Source organism: Betta splendens, chromosome 14, assembly GCF_900634795.4.
Source record: "Betta splendens chromosome 14, fBetSpl5.4, whole genome shotgun sequence".
Classification (NCBI taxonomy): Eukaryota; Metazoa; Chordata; class Actinopteri; order Anabantiformes; family Osphronemidae; genus Betta; species Betta splendens.
Genome location: NC_040894.2, coordinates 4650382 through 4667487, shown reverse-complemented (window position 1 = coordinate 4667487; position 17106 = coordinate 4650382). Strand labels below are relative to the sequence as shown.

Genomic DNA, 17106 nt, shown 5'->3' with positions numbered 1-17106 from the left:
TATTCCTTTAGTATTGATGACAAGATGACTTGAACCACCTTGTCCAATGATCTAAATGTACAGTACAGTAACTGCTGTGGTGATAAATTAAACGGTCAAAATTGCATAAATGTTCAAATGTTTAAAATAAAATCTCTACAGTTACAGTACAGTATTACTTTAAAGTTCTAAGGGTTTGTCACTAACTGTGTGAAACAAAATGATTTGAAATGTGGCTCAGTGCAGCAGCTTCCATCAACGAAGTTATAGAAACAGTCACAATATGAATGAGACTGACTATGTTTGGTTTCACGAAACACGGGTGAACAGATAAACTAAACATAAATTCCAAAATAGGAGGGTTACAACAATGAAATTAATTAAAAAAACAACCCAGAATATTCTAGTGTAAAGAGAGTTTACAGGGACAGCCTTTAACACCAGCCGTTAACAAAGAGCTTTGGATCCCATACTCCTGGAGCTCAAATACCCTCTCCTGTCCCTCTTTTTTTGCAGAGAAACAACTACCAAGGTTGGTTCCACGGCTCCAAATGGCCGTGTTGACAATCAAGTTGGAGAACATGGTCCACTCAGACTCATGTCTCCAACATCTCTCTAGATTTGGTCAAACCTCTACTGGAAGTGTTAGTTCCCTCTGACAGAGGGTTCGAAGAGACATTTTCAACAGACCCTCGCAGTATGTGTGGGCCTGCCAACTCTTTCCAGCCTCCAGGTGGTGATCAGTTGACAGCTTAGCCCCTCTCTTCATCCGAGTGTCTAAAACATATACAGTAGCCATAGGTCAGATGACATGACCACAACATCTTGACCTCAGGTATAGAATGTCCTGGTGCCATGTGCACTGATGCACACCCTTATGTTTGAACATGGTGTTTGTTATGGCCAAACTGTGCTTAGCACAGAAGTCCAATGTCACAACACCACTCGGGTTCAGATCAAGTTGGCCGTTCCTCCCAATCCCGCCTTAGGAGGTGTCACTGTCAATGCCCACATGGGCAGTGAAAACCTCCAACGAAACGATGCAGACCTGACTTACAGCGCTTTTCAACACATCCCCTTGAGACGTGGGTAGAAGGCTGTGTACTCCACACTGCCATTCTTCCCATAGGCACAAACAAGAGCGAGTGACCTATCCACGACCCAGAGGCGCAGGGAAACAATGTTCTTGTTTACCAGGAAAAATGCATGGCAGCTAAGCTGGGGAGCTATTAGCAAGTCGACACCAGCCCGCCGCTTCCCACTGCAGGCAACTCCAGAGTGGAAGTGAGTCTGGCCCCTCTTAAGGAATTGGGTTCCAGAGCTCAGGCTGTGCGTGGAGGTGACCCTAAATATTTCTCGCCGATACTGCTCAACCTCCCGCACAAGGTCAGGCTCCACCCCTTCAGTGACAGGACATTCCATATTCCAATGTCCAGATTTGTTGTCCAAAGATTGGGTCCCTGAGCTCCTGCTTCTGACTGCTGCCCAATCTTCCATGCACTGGCCCCCTACGGCTCCTCCTGCGATTGGTGGGTCACATGAGGATGGTCCCATGTTGTTCCTTCTGGCCCGGTCCCATGGGAACGTGCCCACATGCAAGCCTCAACCCCCGGCCCAGCTCCAGGTTGGGGCCCTGGCTGCACCATACCTGGCGATGTCTCAGTCTGTAATATTTCATCAATCGTAGGTGGGTTTGTGAACAACATCATCAACAGCAGGAAAACATTACTTTTAAAAAATACTCTCAAACAATCAAAGGCTTGGCTTACAAAAAAGATTAAATAGAAATAGATTAGAATAGATTAAATAAATTAGAATAATTGAAAAAACATTTTTTTCAAAATAAGAGTTTTACAATGTGATCAAATTAGAAAAAAACAAGTAGGATATTGTAGAGTAAGGAGAGTTTTATTGTTGTCTCCACGGAGTTCAGGCTTGATGAATAGAAACCTCAAGAGACGCACAGACATGCAGCTACCTGCTCTTCTGCTGCTCCACATTGAAAGACCTACACAATAAAAGCATTTGTCCCACGGCACAACAAGAGACGCCAGTAGTTCATGTTACTGAGCCACGTTTGGTAACGTCTGTTTTTATTAAACAACCATTTATTGCTCTGTAGAGCTACTGTGCTCTGCTAATATCCAGGTATTTGTAATTGGTCTAGAGTAGAAAGCTGCTACTATGTTAAATGACACATTTGTTCGTCCTGCAATGTTTTATCTTTACGGGTTTTCTGACCTGCCTCATGCTACATATTTCTATGTGTTCCTGTGCTTTGTCTACATCATGACTGTTGTTGGGAACGGTTTTCTGATGTCTGTGATTTACCTGGTGAAGACTCTTCATTCTGCTAAATACATGATTGTGTTCAGCCTGGCTTTAACAGATCTGTGTGGCAGCACTGCTCTCATCCCTAAAGTCCTGGACACGTTCTTGTTTGACAGGAGGTACATTGTCTATGAGGCGTGTTTGAGTTACATGTTCTTTGTTTGGATATTTGCCTTCGTACAGTCGTGGACACTTGTCACTATGTCTTTTGACAGGTTCGTAGCCATTTGCTTTCCTCTGAGGTACCACAGTATTGTGACTAAATCAGTTGTGGCTGTAATTCTTTTCTTTGTGTGGTTTTGTTCATCGGCTCTCTTAATGATTGCTGTTGGGCTCATCAATCGTCTCTCTTTCTGTAGGTCTTTAGTGGTACAAAGCTTTTTCTGTGACCACGGACCAGTGTATAGGTTGGCCTGTAATGACACATCTGTAAATTACATAATTGCAATTTTTGTTTTAGTTGTAATCATGTGTATTCCTGTAGTACTGATTGCTTTAACATACATCTGTGTTGCTGTCGCTCTGAGCAGGATTACATCAGGAGCAGAACGGGTCAAAGCTCTGAAAACTTGTACATCTCATATTATTCTTGTTACTATATTTTTCCTACCTCTCCTGGTCACTAACATAGCAGCACTGGCCACCTACATCCACCCTAACATCAGGATAATCAACTCCACATTTACACACACTGTACCAGCTCTGCTGAATCCCATCATCTACTCTTTAAAGACTGAAGAAGTGATGACATCTGTCAGGAGGCTCTTTAAAAACAAAAGGCTTACAATTAAGAGGTTATCGAGAAGATGAGCTCATGATAAAAATTTTAAAACTATCTGTTAGTTAACATAGTATTTTGTCAGGACGTCAGTGGTTGTTATGTGTTGTCTTAATATTGTGTGTTATACTGATAGTCTAGCATATACTTTGCATAAATGTTCACATTATTTTAGAAATGTTGAACTCTATCAGGAAGGTTTGTAAGCATACTGTAAGGTGACTTTAACCATAACCATGTGTAATGATCTGAATGTACAGTAACTGTTGTGTTGATAAATTAAAGTGTTAAAATTACATTATGTGCAAATCTTTAATATAAAACCTCTAGAATTACAGTATTACTTTTAAATTCTAAGGGTTTGTCACTGACTGTGTGAAATAGATTGACCTGAAATTTGGCTCAGTGCAGCAGCTGTCATCAAGGAAGTTATTGTAATGGTCACATTATGAATGTGACTGAATATGTTCGGTTTTATTTGAGTGTCTTGACAGTCAAGGAGTAGGAACTAAAAGCACAGAGGCAGATCACACTTAATGTAGAGCTAATATTAGTGTTAATGTTGTTAGTATTAGTGTTGTTAATGTTAGTGTTAGTGTTAATGCTCACTGGGTTGTCAGACATTTGGAGGTTGGGAAACAAGTAGCCAGTGCAAAAGAATACAGGCAGGGATAAAATAAGATAAGCAATATAGTCCTTTATTAATGCCACAATGGGGAAATTTTTATGTTGCAGCAGCAGTACAAAACAAGAGCAGGATCAAAATTGTGAACAATTTAAGTAAAATAAAAAATGTATCATATATAAAATAAAAAATGTATCATATATATGTACTGTACACATGCATACTGAGGTGATGGGTAATTCCACCATGGATTGACTGGATATTGCACAGGGTAAAAGTTTTCCCAAACATTTGGATGGTGACTACAGTAAAAGGTGACAATTGTAGCAACAATTAAAATTATAAGTAATTTACTGGAAGCAGCTTAGGTTGTAAAGTCTTACAGCAGCAGGTAGAAACGACTTACGGTGTCGCTTCTTCAGACACTTAGGAGGTATCAGTCGGTCAATGAAGGAGCCGCATAGTAATGACACCGTTTCATACAGTGGGTGGGCATCGTTCTCCATCATGAATGATAGCTTAGCTACCATCCTCCTTTCTCCCTCCTCCTGCACTGAATCAAGAGGCAGCCCTAGAACAGAGCTGGCCTTCCTGACCAGCTTCTCCAGTCGCCTCCTGTCTGCTGCTGAGATGCTGCTGCACCAGCAGACCACTCCATTAAAAGGTGGCTGATGCCACCACAGAGTCATAGAAGGTCTTTAAGAGGATCAGGCAAAAGATAGTCAGGTACAGGCAGAGATCGAGAAGGAGTCCAAGTTAATCAGGCAAGGCAGGGTCAAAAACAAAATCAAGGTGATTTTCACAAGCAAGACTTACAAGATAAGAATGCTGGAGATGGAGTGGTGCTTAAATACATGGCTGATTAGTAATTACAAACAGCTGGAGAAACCACATGACTGAACGTGAAGCTAAACAGACCTAGAGCAAAACAGGAAGTGAACCGGAAGTGCCAGAATAAAACAGGTACTAAACAAGGACATGACTAAGGAGAAGAATCTGTGACATGGGTTAACAGATAAACAAAAAGAAAACATGTTAAGATGCTTAGTGCTTTGCCTTTGTCCCATGGGATCCCATGGGAATAGGCCCGGCCACCAGGTGCTCGCTTGCGAGCCTCAACCCCGGGCCTGGCTCCAGGGTGGGGCCCTGGCGATGTCTCTGTCCTTGATATTTCATCAATCGTAGGTAAGTTTGTGTACAACATCAATGGGGGATAACATGACTTTTACAAAGTACTCTCAATGAATATTCAGAGGCTTGACTTACAAAAGAAAAGTGTTGGAATCGTTTGAAACAAAAGAGTTTTGAAATAGGATGTTTAAAATGTGATGGTATTAATAAAAAGATGTAGAATATTGTAACGTAAAGACAGTTTTATGTTGTCTCTGCAGAGTATAGGCTTGATGAATAGAAAGCTCAAGAGACACACAGAGACGCAGCTACCTGCTCTTCTGCTGCCCACAATGAAAGACCTACACAATAAAAGCATTTGTCTCATGGTGCAACTTACTTTAGAGAAACCAGCAGTTTATATTACTGAGGCTCGTTTGGTAACGTCTGTTTTCACTAAAGCATCCATCGATTGCTCTGTGTAGCTACTGTGATGTAATATCCAGGTATTTGTAATTGGTCTAAAGTAGAAAGCTGTTACTATGTTAAATGACACGTTTGTTCGTCCTGCAAGGTTTTATCTTAACGGGTTTTCCGACCTGCCTCATGCTACATATTTCTACGTGTTCCTGTGCTTCGTCTAATCATGACTGTTGTTGGGAACGGTTTTCTGATGTCTGTGATTTACCTGGTGAAGACTCTTCATTCTGCTAAATACATGATTGTGTTCAGCCTGGCTTTAACAGATCTGTGTGGCAGCACTGCTCTCATCCCTAAAGTCCTGGACACGTTCTTGTTTGACAGGAGATACATTGTCTATGAGGCTTGTTTGAGTTACATGTTCTTTGTGTGGATATTTGCCTTCGTACAGTCGTGGACACTCGTCACTATGTCTTTTGACAGGTTCGTAGCCATTTGCTGTCCTCTGAGGTACCACAGTATTGTGACTAAAGCAGTTGTGGCTCTAATTCTTTTCTTTGTGTGGTTTTGTTCATCGGCTCTCTTAATGATTGCTGTTGGGCTCATCAATCGTCTCTCTTTCTGTAGGTCTTTAGTGGTATCAAGCTTTTTCTGTGATCATGGACCAGTGTATAGGTTGGCCTGTAATGACACATCTATAAATTATAACATTGGAAATTTCGTTATTGCTGTAATTATGTGTATTCCTGTAGTATTGATTGCTTTAACATATGTCTGTGTTGCTGTTGCTCTGAGCAGGATTACATCAGGAGAAGAACGACTCAAGGCACTGAAAACATGTACGTCTCACATTATTCTTGTTGCTATATTTTTCCTTCCACTCCTGGCCACTAACATAGCAGTGCTGGTCACTTACATCCACCCTAATGCCAGGATTATCAACTCCACTTTGACACACACTGTACCAGCTCTGCTTAACCCTATCATCTACTCTTTAAAGACTGAAGAGGTAATAAAGTCTGTCAGGAGGTTTTTTAAAAACAATAGGCTGAAAATTATGAAGTTATCAAAATGAGCTCATGAAGAAAAATGCGCAGAGGAGGCTTGTTTGGATCAAGAACTTCAAAGATTGTTCACAGATGAGTGGAAAAACTGTGATTTTCCTTTCAGTTTTTGTACAGTATATGTAGACAAGATTAATGCATCTTGAGAGGAGGATGGGGGGTTGGGGTTCTGCTGGCACATCTGGTTTCTGAGTAATTGGACTAAAGTCCAAAAGATGGAGTGATGTGAAGCCACCTCATGTAATCTTTTATCTAGATAACATGTTACTTTGTTCAAATGTATTGAGTTCAGTCAGACTTTCATTGTAGCTAAGTGTTTAAAAAGTGCCTTTACAGCATGTACAAATTTTTCTTATACTGGTTTTACAGAAATTGCTAACGTCATATTATTTAAAAGACATTTTTCGCATCCGCTTCGGATGTTATCAGCCATAACGAATGGGCTGATCAGAACTTATCAGCGGATTCGTACGGGCCAGTAAGTGCCTGCTGTGCCTCCTCGCGAACAGCTAACAGCTAGCTAAGTTGCTATGTTCAGCAGCTTTAGAGGTTATTGTGGTTAGGGTTAGGGCTGGATAGTTACAGTTAGCTAACACAATACCGCTAGCTACTTGCTACTGTAAGTTATGCTCGCTAATAAATCAAAATCAGAAACTTCGATCCTCCCGTCTGAACAACAACCGCTCAACAGCGCCCCTACTGACTCTGCTGGTGATCAACCTTACGGATCACTGACAGCGATCTATTGCACCTATTCACTGCTGCCAGCAGGTAGGTGGGCACCTACCGCCTCATACGTATGGGCTGATAACCACTGATAATGACCATTGAATGGTATGATAACGTCCGAAGCCGCTGTTTTTCTAATGCTTTCAAATTTTTTCTAGAATTTTAATGCTGTTCTTAGAAATGGTTTTATTTTTCCTAATCCCAGATCATAACTGAGGATTTAGAAATGTACAAAAACAGTCTTTGGAAATAAATGTCTTAATTCAATAAAATATTATTGAAACAAGTTTAACCATTACTTTTGTTGGTCTGAAACCCAGCAAACACTTTCTCTTTTACATTTACTGTAGTCAAATACACAAAGTACCAGTGTTACATTTTAGAATTTTCAGTATACTGTAGATTTCAGGCTGGACAAATGTTTTAGATAGACAATAGGGTTTAATCTCACTCAATGAATGAAGACACCCATAGAGACAGAGCTTCCCCGCAGTGAATGAGACTCTTTATAAATGAAAGCTCTCTCTCATCTACTCACTTTAGAGAACTGAATACTTTCTCAGTCCTGAGGTGAGTTTGGTAACATTCCTACTGTATCTCCAAACATGTTATGCATTGTTCTTGATGTCTTGCACATTTAGGGAAGCAGGTGTTTGTAATGGGTCCGAAAGAGAAATCTGCCACAGTGATCAACGCCACGTTTGTCCGTCCTGCAGTCTTTTATCTTAGTGGATTGTCCAGCATCTCTAATGCAAACTATTTCTATGTTTTTCTGTGCTTCATTTACATCTTGACTGTCCTCGGGAACTGTTTTTTAATATTAGTAATTTACCTAGAGAAGACTCTTCACACTCCTAAATACATGATTGTGTTCAGCCTGGCTTTAACAGATCTGTGTGGCAGCACTGTTCTCATCCCTAAAGTCCTGGACACATTCTTGTTTGACAGGAGATACATTGTCTATGAGGCTTGTTTGAGTTACATGTTCTTTGTGTGGTTCTTTGCCTTCGTACAGTCGTGGACACTTGTCACTATGGCCTATGACAGGTTTGTAGCCATTTGCTTTCCTTTGAGGTACCACAGTATTGTGACTAAACCAGCTGTTATTTTGATGCTGTTTGGTGTTTGGGTTTTTTCACTGAGTCTTTTAGCAACTGTTGTTGGTCTCATTGATCGTCTCTCCTTCTGTGGGTCTTTGGTGATACAAAGCTATTTCTGTGACCATGGACCAGTGTATAAGCTGGCCTGTAATGATATAACTATAAATTTCATCTTTGCAAAGGTTGTCATTACTGTAATCGTGTTCACCCCTCCATTTTTAATAGCACTGACCTACGTGTGCATTGCTGTCGCTCTGAGCAGAATTGCATCAGGAGTGGAACGACTTAAAGCTCTAAAAACTTGTACGTCTCATATCATTCTTGTTGCTATATTCTTTCTACCACTCATGGCCACTAATATAGCTGCACAGACACCCTATCTTCACCCTAATACCAGGATCATCAACTCCACTTTGACACACAGTGTACCAGCTCTGCTCAACCCCATCATCTACTCTTTAAAGACTGAAGAAATGATGGCGTCTGTCAGGAGGCTCTTTAAAACCAATAAGCTGAGAATTGTGAAGTTATCCAGAAGATGAGCTCATGATGTCACATTAAACAGAAGCTTGTTTGGACCAAGAAACACAAGATTTGACACAGATCAATGAAAAAGCTATATAGTGAATGTAGAGAAGATTGATGGATCTCTCCTGAAGGACAGGGTGTGATGTTGTTGGAACCTGACCAGCATTGCTGACACATCTGGTTTCTACTTAGTGGGACTAAGTTTAATTCCATCAACAGCCCAGTGACCCTAAACACACCTCTACAGTAGGTTACGTCAGAGTGATTTGTCCAAAAGAGAGAATGATTTGAAACCACCTAACGCCTTAGTAGTCTGTATTGTAGATAATATTTTACTTATTATTTTTTTGTTTAAATGTACTGTATTGACTTCAGTCAGACCTTCATTGTAGCTATAATAAATAATTAATTTTGGCTAAATGAAGAATTTGTGTCTTTTTAACTGCTGCTGCTGCTTTGGTCCAAAATAAAAGGATGCTAAACGATTTAGAAACAATGTTATTTTTTACAAATGAGCAAGCTACTTGTGGATGGAACCCACCCAAAATGGCTAACAGAAGGCTGAACAGTCCTTAACCTGAATGACCCCCAGAAGGGAGCATCCAACTACCGCTCAATAACCTGCTTCTACACAACATGGAATCTCCTGACAGGCATCATACTGTAGTAGCTACTGTAAGATGACCAGGCCATAACGAAGTGGCTAGCATAGTGTACAGGAACATCTTTCCTGAGTACAGGCTGGAACTCCCAAAGTCCAAAACGGACACACCTCCAAAAGTGGTTGAAAATGACAGAGCTAAGCTCCTGTGGGACTTGCACATACATACTGACAAACTGGTAATGGCCAACCAACCTGACATACAGTAGTAGAGGTGGACAACATTGACATCAGGACAAGAACAAATATATTTGCCTTAACACCAAATTACTAACATTATATTAGTTAAAATATTATTTTCTGATACATTTTAATAGAGTATATATATATCATATATTAATAGTACAGTAGAGTTTCTGATGCCTGAGCAATAAGATCTATCTCGATGAAATTAGGACACCCATAGAGACACAGCTGCCCCACAGTAAATGAGACTCTTTATAAATGACAGCTCCCTCTCTCGTTCCTACTCACTTCTGAGAGCTGAACACTTCCTCAGTCCTGAGGTGAGTTTGGTAACATTTCTCCTATATCTCTCAAACATGTTATAGATTGTACTTGATGTGTTGTACTTACACATTTAGGGAAGCAGGTGTTTGTAATGGGTCCGAAAGAGAAATCTGCCACCATGCTCAACACCACGTTTGTCCGTCCTGCAGCCTTTTATCTTAGTGGATTGTCCAACATCTCTAATGCAAACTATTTCTATGTTTTTCTGTGCTTCATTTACATCTTGACTGTCCTCGGGAACTGTTTTTTAATATTTGTAATTTACCTGGTGAAGACTCTTCACACTCCTAAATACATGATCGTGTTCAGCCTGGCTTTAACAGATCTGTGTGGCAGCACTGCTCTCATCCCTAAAGTCCTGGACACGTTCTTGTTTGACAGGAGATACATTGTCTATGAGGCTTGTTTGAGTTACTTGTTCTTTGTGTGGTTCTTTGCCTTTGTACAGTCGTGGACACTTGTCACTATGGCCTATGACAGGTTTGTAGCCATTTGCTTTCCTCTGAGGTACCACAGTATTGTGACTAAACCAGCTGTTGCTTTGCTTCTCCTCTTTGTGTGGGTTTTTTCACTGAGTCTTTTAGCGACTGTTGTTGGATTCCTTGACCGTCTCTCCTTCTGTCGGTCCTTAGTGGTAACAAGCTTTTTCTGTGACCATGGACCAGTATATCATCTGGCCTGTAATGACACAACTGTAAATTCTATCTTAGCAAAAGTCGTCATAACTGTAATCATGTTTATCCCTCCATTGTTAATAGCACTGACCTACATGTGTATTGCTGTCGCACTTAGCAGGATCGCGTCAGGAGTGGAACGACTCAGAGCTCTCAAAACTTGTACTTCTCACCTGATTCTTGTTGCTATATTCTTTCTACCTCTCCTGGCCACTAACATAGCTGCACTGACATCCTACATCCACCCTAACACAAGGATCATCAACTCTACTTTGACACACACTGTACCAGCTCTGCTAAACCCCATCATCTACTCTTTAAAGACTGAAGAAGTGATGAAGTCTGTCAAGAGGCTCTTTAGAAACAATAAGTTAAGAAATGTGAACTTATCCAGAAGATGAGCTTACAAAGACATATTAAATTTGCAAGAGAGGCTTGTTTGGACCAAGAAACTCAAAGATTGGACACAGATCAGTGAAAAAACTGTAATATGTCATTCAGTCTCAGCTTTGTACAATAGATGTAGAGAAAGTTTGATGGATCTTTCCTGAAGAGCAGGCTGTATTCTAGTGCTACTTAACCAGCATGGTTGACACATCTGGTTTCCACTAAACTTTCATTTCTTTCAACAGCACACTGATCCTAAACACAGCTATCCAGTAGGTTAGATCAGAGCAATTTGTCCGAAAGAGTGAGTGATTTGAAGCCACCTCACACTGTAGTAGTCTATAATTCGTTACCCAGATAATAATTTACCTATATTTTGTTAAAATGTATTGGCTTCAGCCCAGCTTTCATTGTAGCGTTAATATATGCTTAAAAACTGCCTATAAAGCGTATACAAATATGTTTTTCTTAACACTGCTTTTATTAAATGTACTAACATATCATTTAAAACACATTTTCCAAAATCATTTTAATGTAATATTTTTATATTATTATATAATGATAATGTATTTTCTAATGGCTGAAGAATATGGTTAAAACTCACTCAATAAATGAAGACACCCACAGAGACACAGCTGCCCCACAGTGAATCAGACTCTTTATAAATGACAGCCCTGTCTCATTTCTACTCACTTCAGAGAGCTGAACACTTCCTCAGTCCTGAGGTGAGTTTGGTAAAATTCCTACTGTATCTCTCAACCACATTATGCATTGTTCTTGATGTCTTGTACTTTTGTACTTGCACATTTAGGGAAGCAGGTGTTTATAATGGGTCCAAAAGAGAAATCAGCCACAGTGATCAACGCCACGTTTGTCCGTCCTGCAGCCTTTTATCTTAGTGGATTGTCCAACATCTCTAATGCAAACTATTTCTATGTTTTTCTGTGCTTTATTTACATCTTGACTGTCCTCGGGAACTGTTTTTTAATATTAGTAATTTACCTGGAGAAGACTCTTCACACTCCTAAATACATGATTGTGTTCAGCCTGGCTTTAACAGATCTGTGTGGCAGCACTGCTCTCATCCCTAAAGTCCTGGACACATTCTTGTTTGACAGGAGGTACATTGTCTATGAGGCTTGTTTGAGTTACTTGTTCTTTGTGTGGTTCTTTGCATTTATACAGTCATGGACACTTGTCACTATGGCCTATGACAGGTTTGTAGCCATTTGCTTTCCGTTAAGGTACCACAGTATTGTGACTAAACCAGCTGTTGCTTTGCTTCTCCTCTGTGTTTGGGTTTTTTCACTGAGTCTCTTAGCGGCTGCTGTTTGTTTCCTTGATCGTCTGTCCTTCTGTGGGTCCATAGTGGTAGCGAGCTATTTTTGTGACCATGGACCAGTTTATCATCTGGCCTGTAATGACACAACTATAAACGCCATCTTTGCAAAAATTGTCATAACCGTAATCATGTTCGTCCCTCCATTGTTAATAGCACTTACCTACATGTGCATTGCTGTCGCTCTGAGTAGGATCGTGTCAGGAGTGGAACGACTCAAAGCTCTGAAAACTTGTACTTCTCACCTGATACTTGTTGCTATATTTTTCCTACCTCTTTTGGCCACAAACATAGCTGCACTGACATCCTACCTTCACCCCAACACCAGGATCATCAACTCCACTTTGACACACACTGTACCAGCTCTGCTCAACCCCATCATCTACTCTTTAAAGACTGAAGAAGTGATGAAGTCTATTAAGAAACTGAACAAATACAATCGGTTTAGGAATGTAATCTCAGTTCTATCTCACAAATGAGTTCTTATGACTCCTGCAGGTAAAATGTGTGTGTGTATATTTGAGTTACTGTACTTGTTAAGTGCTACAGTATTACTTTTTACTTGTGTAGTCACTCTGTTATGCTGGTACAGTTGACATTTATTCATTCACATTGTAAATTCAGTTAGATTTAGAGAAAATCCATTTGTCTATGCTGTTTATTTTTAAATGTCCACCCATAAAGATGAATGTAGTAAATTCAAAAATAAATGTTACACACATCTGCATAATTTTTTTCCAACTTTCATTCATAAGTAATTCATAGTGTGTATATTGTGCCCGTGCTTTAGGCATATTGCAGTGGTGTGCATTGTTTTAGAGATGTCAGCTCCTGATCTGAATCCCGACACTACAATGCTAAATGTGTGTGGTTCTGTTCCACTAGCACCATAGCACTAACTCACAACAAAAATAATCTCTAGGCACTTTACAGTGTTAGTGGCAAGACAAATATACTGTACAACAGTTCTATAGAAAACACAAGCTGTCATGATCTGTGTTTTCGTTTCTAGTTGTTTCCTGTAGTCACGCCATGTCCTGTTTTATTTTGTAAACTTCCTGTTTCAGTCAGTCGTTTCTCTAACCGGTTCTCAGTATCCACACCTGTCCGTAATTAGCAATCACTCATTAGTATATAACCTCCAGCTCTCACAGACTCAAGCCGCCAGATTGTCGTTTTTTCATCAGTGTCGCGTGTTTCTTCAGCGTTCGTGTTTCTTGAAAGTTCCGAGTTTCGTTCGTGTTTTTTGTGTCTCCGAGTTCCCCGTGTTTCGTGTTCCTGTTTTGCCTCATGTATCCTGCCTGACCCTGGACTGCTACTGACCGTGAGTTTGTCTCATCCCTGCCTGTACTTTTGCTGAGCCTCCTTGTGTACGAACCCTGCCTGGACATTGGACTCGAGATTGCCTGCTCCCCTTGTTACCGCTTACCGAACTCTTCCGTGTATGACCTGGATTGCCTGACCCTGCTTTACCTAATAAACCCGTGCTTAACCATAATCCTGCCTCCGTGCTGTGCATGTGGGTCCGCCGCCTGCCCCAAGCCTGACAGAACAATCTGGCCACACTTGGACCCAGCCAGCACTTAGCCTCCGGTCAGGTCAGTGACTGTTGTTTTTTTCCCTTGTTTTCGTACGGCGAATATTCTTCTCCCGAGGGAGCATGGAATTCACCTGCGCCGAGCTACCCAGCGACCTACGTGATTATTTCAAGATCCTCGCGGAGGATTACCGACGGGCGATTAACCCGGAGAACCAGCGTAGCGCCGTTGAGGTGGCGATATTGACGCTGGAGGACGATGACAGCGCGTTAGAGCGCCCCAGCGTTCGTCGCCTCTATGAGCGGCTGTGCGCGAGGCACGAGGAGTTAAGCGACGCGCTCCGCACCACGCCAGCGCCGGTCGCACCGCCGATGGTTTCGGTTTCCTCCTCCCCGCCCCGTCGGACCGTCGTGTCTGCACCAACCTGCCCAGCTCCATGGTTGTTCCGCTGGGAGGATTTCCTGCACTCACGCGGTCCCCCGTCTCCAGTTCAGTCGTGTTTTGCCCAGTCTCCAGCTCAGTCGTGTTTTGCCCAGTCTCCAGCTCAGTCGTGTTTTGCCCAGTCTCCAGCTCAGTCGTGTTTTGCCCAGTCTCCAGCTCAGTCGTGTTTTGCCCAGTCTCCAGCTCAGTCGTGTTTTGCCCAGTCTCCAGCTCAGTCGTGTTTTGCCCAGTCTCCAGCTCAGTCGTGTTTTGCCCAGTCCTCAGCTCAGTCGTGTTTTGCCCAGTCCTCAGCTCAGTCGTGTTTTGCCCAGTCCTCAGCTCAGTCGTGTGTTGCCCAGTCCCCAGCTCAGTCGTGTGTTGCCCAGTCCCCAGCTCAGCCGTGTGTTGCCCAGTCTCCAGCTCAGTCGTGTGTTGCCCAGTCCCCAGTTCAGCCGTGTGTTGCCCAGTCCCCAGTTCAGCCGTGTGTTGCCCAGTCCCCAGTTCAGCCGTGTGTTGCCCAGTCCCCAGTTCAGCCGTGTGTTGCCCAGTCCCCAGTTCAGCCGTGTGTTGCCCAGTCCCCAGTTCAGCCGTGTGTTGCCCAGTCCCCAGTTCAGCCGAGCCCTGTTCAGTCTCCAGTCCAGCCGAGCCCTGTTCAGTCTCCAGTCCAGCCGAGCCCTGTTCAGTCTCCAGTCCAGCCGAGCCCTGTTCAGTCTCCAGTCCAGCCGAGCCCTGTTCAGTCTCCAGTCCAGCCGAGCCCTGTTTAGTCTCCAGTTCAGCCGAGCCCTGTTCAGTCCCCAGTTCAGCCGAGCCCTGTTCAGTCCCCAGTTCAGCCGAGCCCTGTTCAGTCCCCCGTTCAGTCGAGCCCTGTTCAGTCCCCCGTTCAGTCGAGCCCTGTTCAGTCCCCCGTTCAGTCGAGCCCTGTTCAGGTTCCCGTTCAGTCGAGTCCAGTTCCGGTCTCAGCCCAGTCGAGCCCAGCCCAGGTTTCAGCCCAGTCGAGCCCAGCCCAGGTCTCAGTCCAGTCGAGCCCAGTTCAGTCGAGCCCCGCTCCAGTCGAGTCCAGTCCAGGTTTCAGTCCAGTCGAGCCCAGTCCAGGTTTCAGTCCAGTCGAGCCCAGTCCAGGTTTCAGTCCAGTCCAGTCGAGCCCAGCCCAGTCGAGCCCAGTCCAGGTCCCAGTTCAGTCGAGTCACGCTCTGGTCCAGCCGAGTCTAGCCCATGTTCCAGTCCAGTCGAGTCACGCCCCAGTCCGGTCCAGTCACGCTCAGTCCTTGTCCCAGTCAGAGGGCACCGTCCGTCTGACAACTGTTAGTTCCACCCAATCAGGCCCGACGTCTCCCCCGTCGAGCTCGGCAGCTGTAAGCTGTCATGCCAGCTCCGGAGGGGACGCCGTTCCAGTTCCTGTCGATCCGTTAGGGGTCGTTCTTGTTCCTGTCGGCCATGTTGCGGCCGTTCCTGTCGGCCATGTTGCGGCCGTTCCTGTCGGCCATGTTGTGGCCGTTCCTGTCGGCCATGTTGCGGCCGTTCCTGTCGGCCATGTTGCGGCCGTTCCTGTCGGCCATGTTGCGGCCGTTCCTGTCGGCCATGTTGTGGCCGTTCCTGTCGGCCATGTTGAGGCCGTTCCTGTCGGCCATGTTGAGGCCGTTCCTGTCGGCCATGTTGAGGCCGTTCCTGTCGGCCATGTTGCGGCCGTCCCCGTTCCTGTCTCTGTCGGCCAAGTAGATGCCGTTCCTGTCGGCCATGTTGCGGCCGTCCCCGTTCCTGTCTCTGTCGGCCAAGTAGATGCCGTTCCTGTTCCTGTCGGCCAAGTAGATGCCGTTCCTGTTCCTGTCGGCCAATTAGATGCCGTTCCTGTCCCTGTCGGCCAATTAGATGCCGTTCCTGTCCCTGTCGGCCAATTAGATGCCGTTCCTGTCCCTGTCGGCCAATTAGATGCCGTTCCTGTCCCTGTCGGCCAAGTTGAGGTCGTTCCAGTTCCTGTCCCTGTCGGCCAAGTTGAGGTCGTTCCAGTTCCTGTCCCTGTCGGCCAAGTTGAGGTCGTTCCCGTCGGCCAAGTTGAGGGCGTTCCCGTCGGCCAAGTTGAGGTCGTTCCAGTTCCTGTCCCTGTCGGCCAAGTTGAGGGTGTTCCCGTCGGCCAAGTTGAGGGCGTTCCCGTCGGCCAAGTTGAGGGCGTTCCCGTCGGCCAAGTAGAGGGCGTTCCCGTCTCTGGTCCCGTTCCCGTCGGCCATGTTGAGGCCGCTCCAGTTCCCGTTCCCGTCGGCCATGTTGAGGCCGCTCCCGTTCCTGTCGGCCCTGTGGCGGTCGTTCCAGTCCTCGTTCCTGTCGGCCCGAGAGAGGTCGTTCCAGTCCCTGTCTCCCTCGGAGCCGCAGCGCCCACCGGCCTCCAGGAGGAGGCGGCGCCTGCTGCAGCTCCTGCGCACCTCCAGGAGGAGGCCGCGCCAGCTGCAGTTCCTGCGCACCTCCAGGAGGAGGCCGCGCCAGCTGCAGTTCCTGCGCACCTCCAGGAGGAGGCCGCGCCAGCTGCAGTTCCTGCGCACCTCCAGGAGGAGGCCGCGCCAGCTGCAGTTCCTGCGCACCTCCAGGAGGAGGTCGCGCCAGCTGCAGTTCCTGCGCACCTCCAGGAGGAGGTCGCGCCAGCTGCAGTTCCTGCGCACCTCCAGGAGGAGGTCGCGCCAGCTGCAGTTCCTGCGCACCTCCAGGAGGAGGTCGCGCCAGCTGCAGTTCCTGCGCACCTCCAGGAGGGGGTCGCGCCAGCCGCAGTCCCGGCGGACCTCCAGGAGGGGGTCGCGCCAGGCGCAGTCCCGGCGGACCTCCAGGAGGGGGTCGCGCCAGGCGCAGTCCCGGCGGACCTCCAGGAGGGGGTCGCGCCCGTCGCAGTCCATTCCTGTCTCTCGTCGCGGTGGTCCAGGGAGGACGCCG

At 45.0% G+C, this 17106-nt stretch overlaps 5 protein-coding genes and 1 pseudogene across 5 annotated transcripts in view; all 6 read left to right on the top strand.

Moving 5' to 3' along the window:
* LOC114869825 (olfactory receptor 51F2-like) overlaps positions 1-17106 on the top strand; it is a 67765-nt gene that overhangs the window by 20908 nt on the left and 29751 nt on the right. The window lies entirely within an intron of this gene.
* On the top strand, positions 195-3743 carry LOC114869831 (olfactory receptor 51F2-like). Its single transcript, XM_029174353.3, has one exon. The coding sequence runs from the start codon at positions 2164-2166 to the stop codon at positions 3118-3120; it is 957 nt and encodes a 318-aa protein (XP_029030186.1). The 5' UTR covers positions 195-2163; the 3' UTR covers positions 3121-3743.
* LOC114869834 (olfactory receptor 51F2-like) lies at positions 5225-6318 on the top strand (annotated as a pseudogene).
* Positions 6322-9209, top strand: LOC114869933 (olfactory receptor 146-like). Its single transcript, XM_029174482.3, has one exon. The coding sequence runs from the start codon at positions 7695-7697 to the stop codon at positions 8676-8678; it is 984 nt and encodes a 327-aa protein (XP_029030315.1). The 5' UTR covers positions 6322-7694; the 3' UTR covers positions 8679-9209.
* LOC114869822 (olfactory receptor 51F2-like) lies at positions 9792-10910 on the top strand. Its single transcript, XM_029174342.3, has one exon. It carries the CDS (start codon positions 9927-9929, stop codon positions 10908-10910), a length of 984 nt encoding a protein of 327 aa, XP_029030175.1. The 5' UTR covers positions 9792-9926.
* On the top strand, positions 11677-13214 carry LOC114869931 (olfactory receptor 146-like). The gene has a single exon (XM_029174481.3). It carries the CDS (start codon positions 11677-11679, stop codon positions 12712-12714), a length of 1038 nt encoding a protein of 345 aa, XP_029030314.2. The 3' UTR covers positions 12715-13214.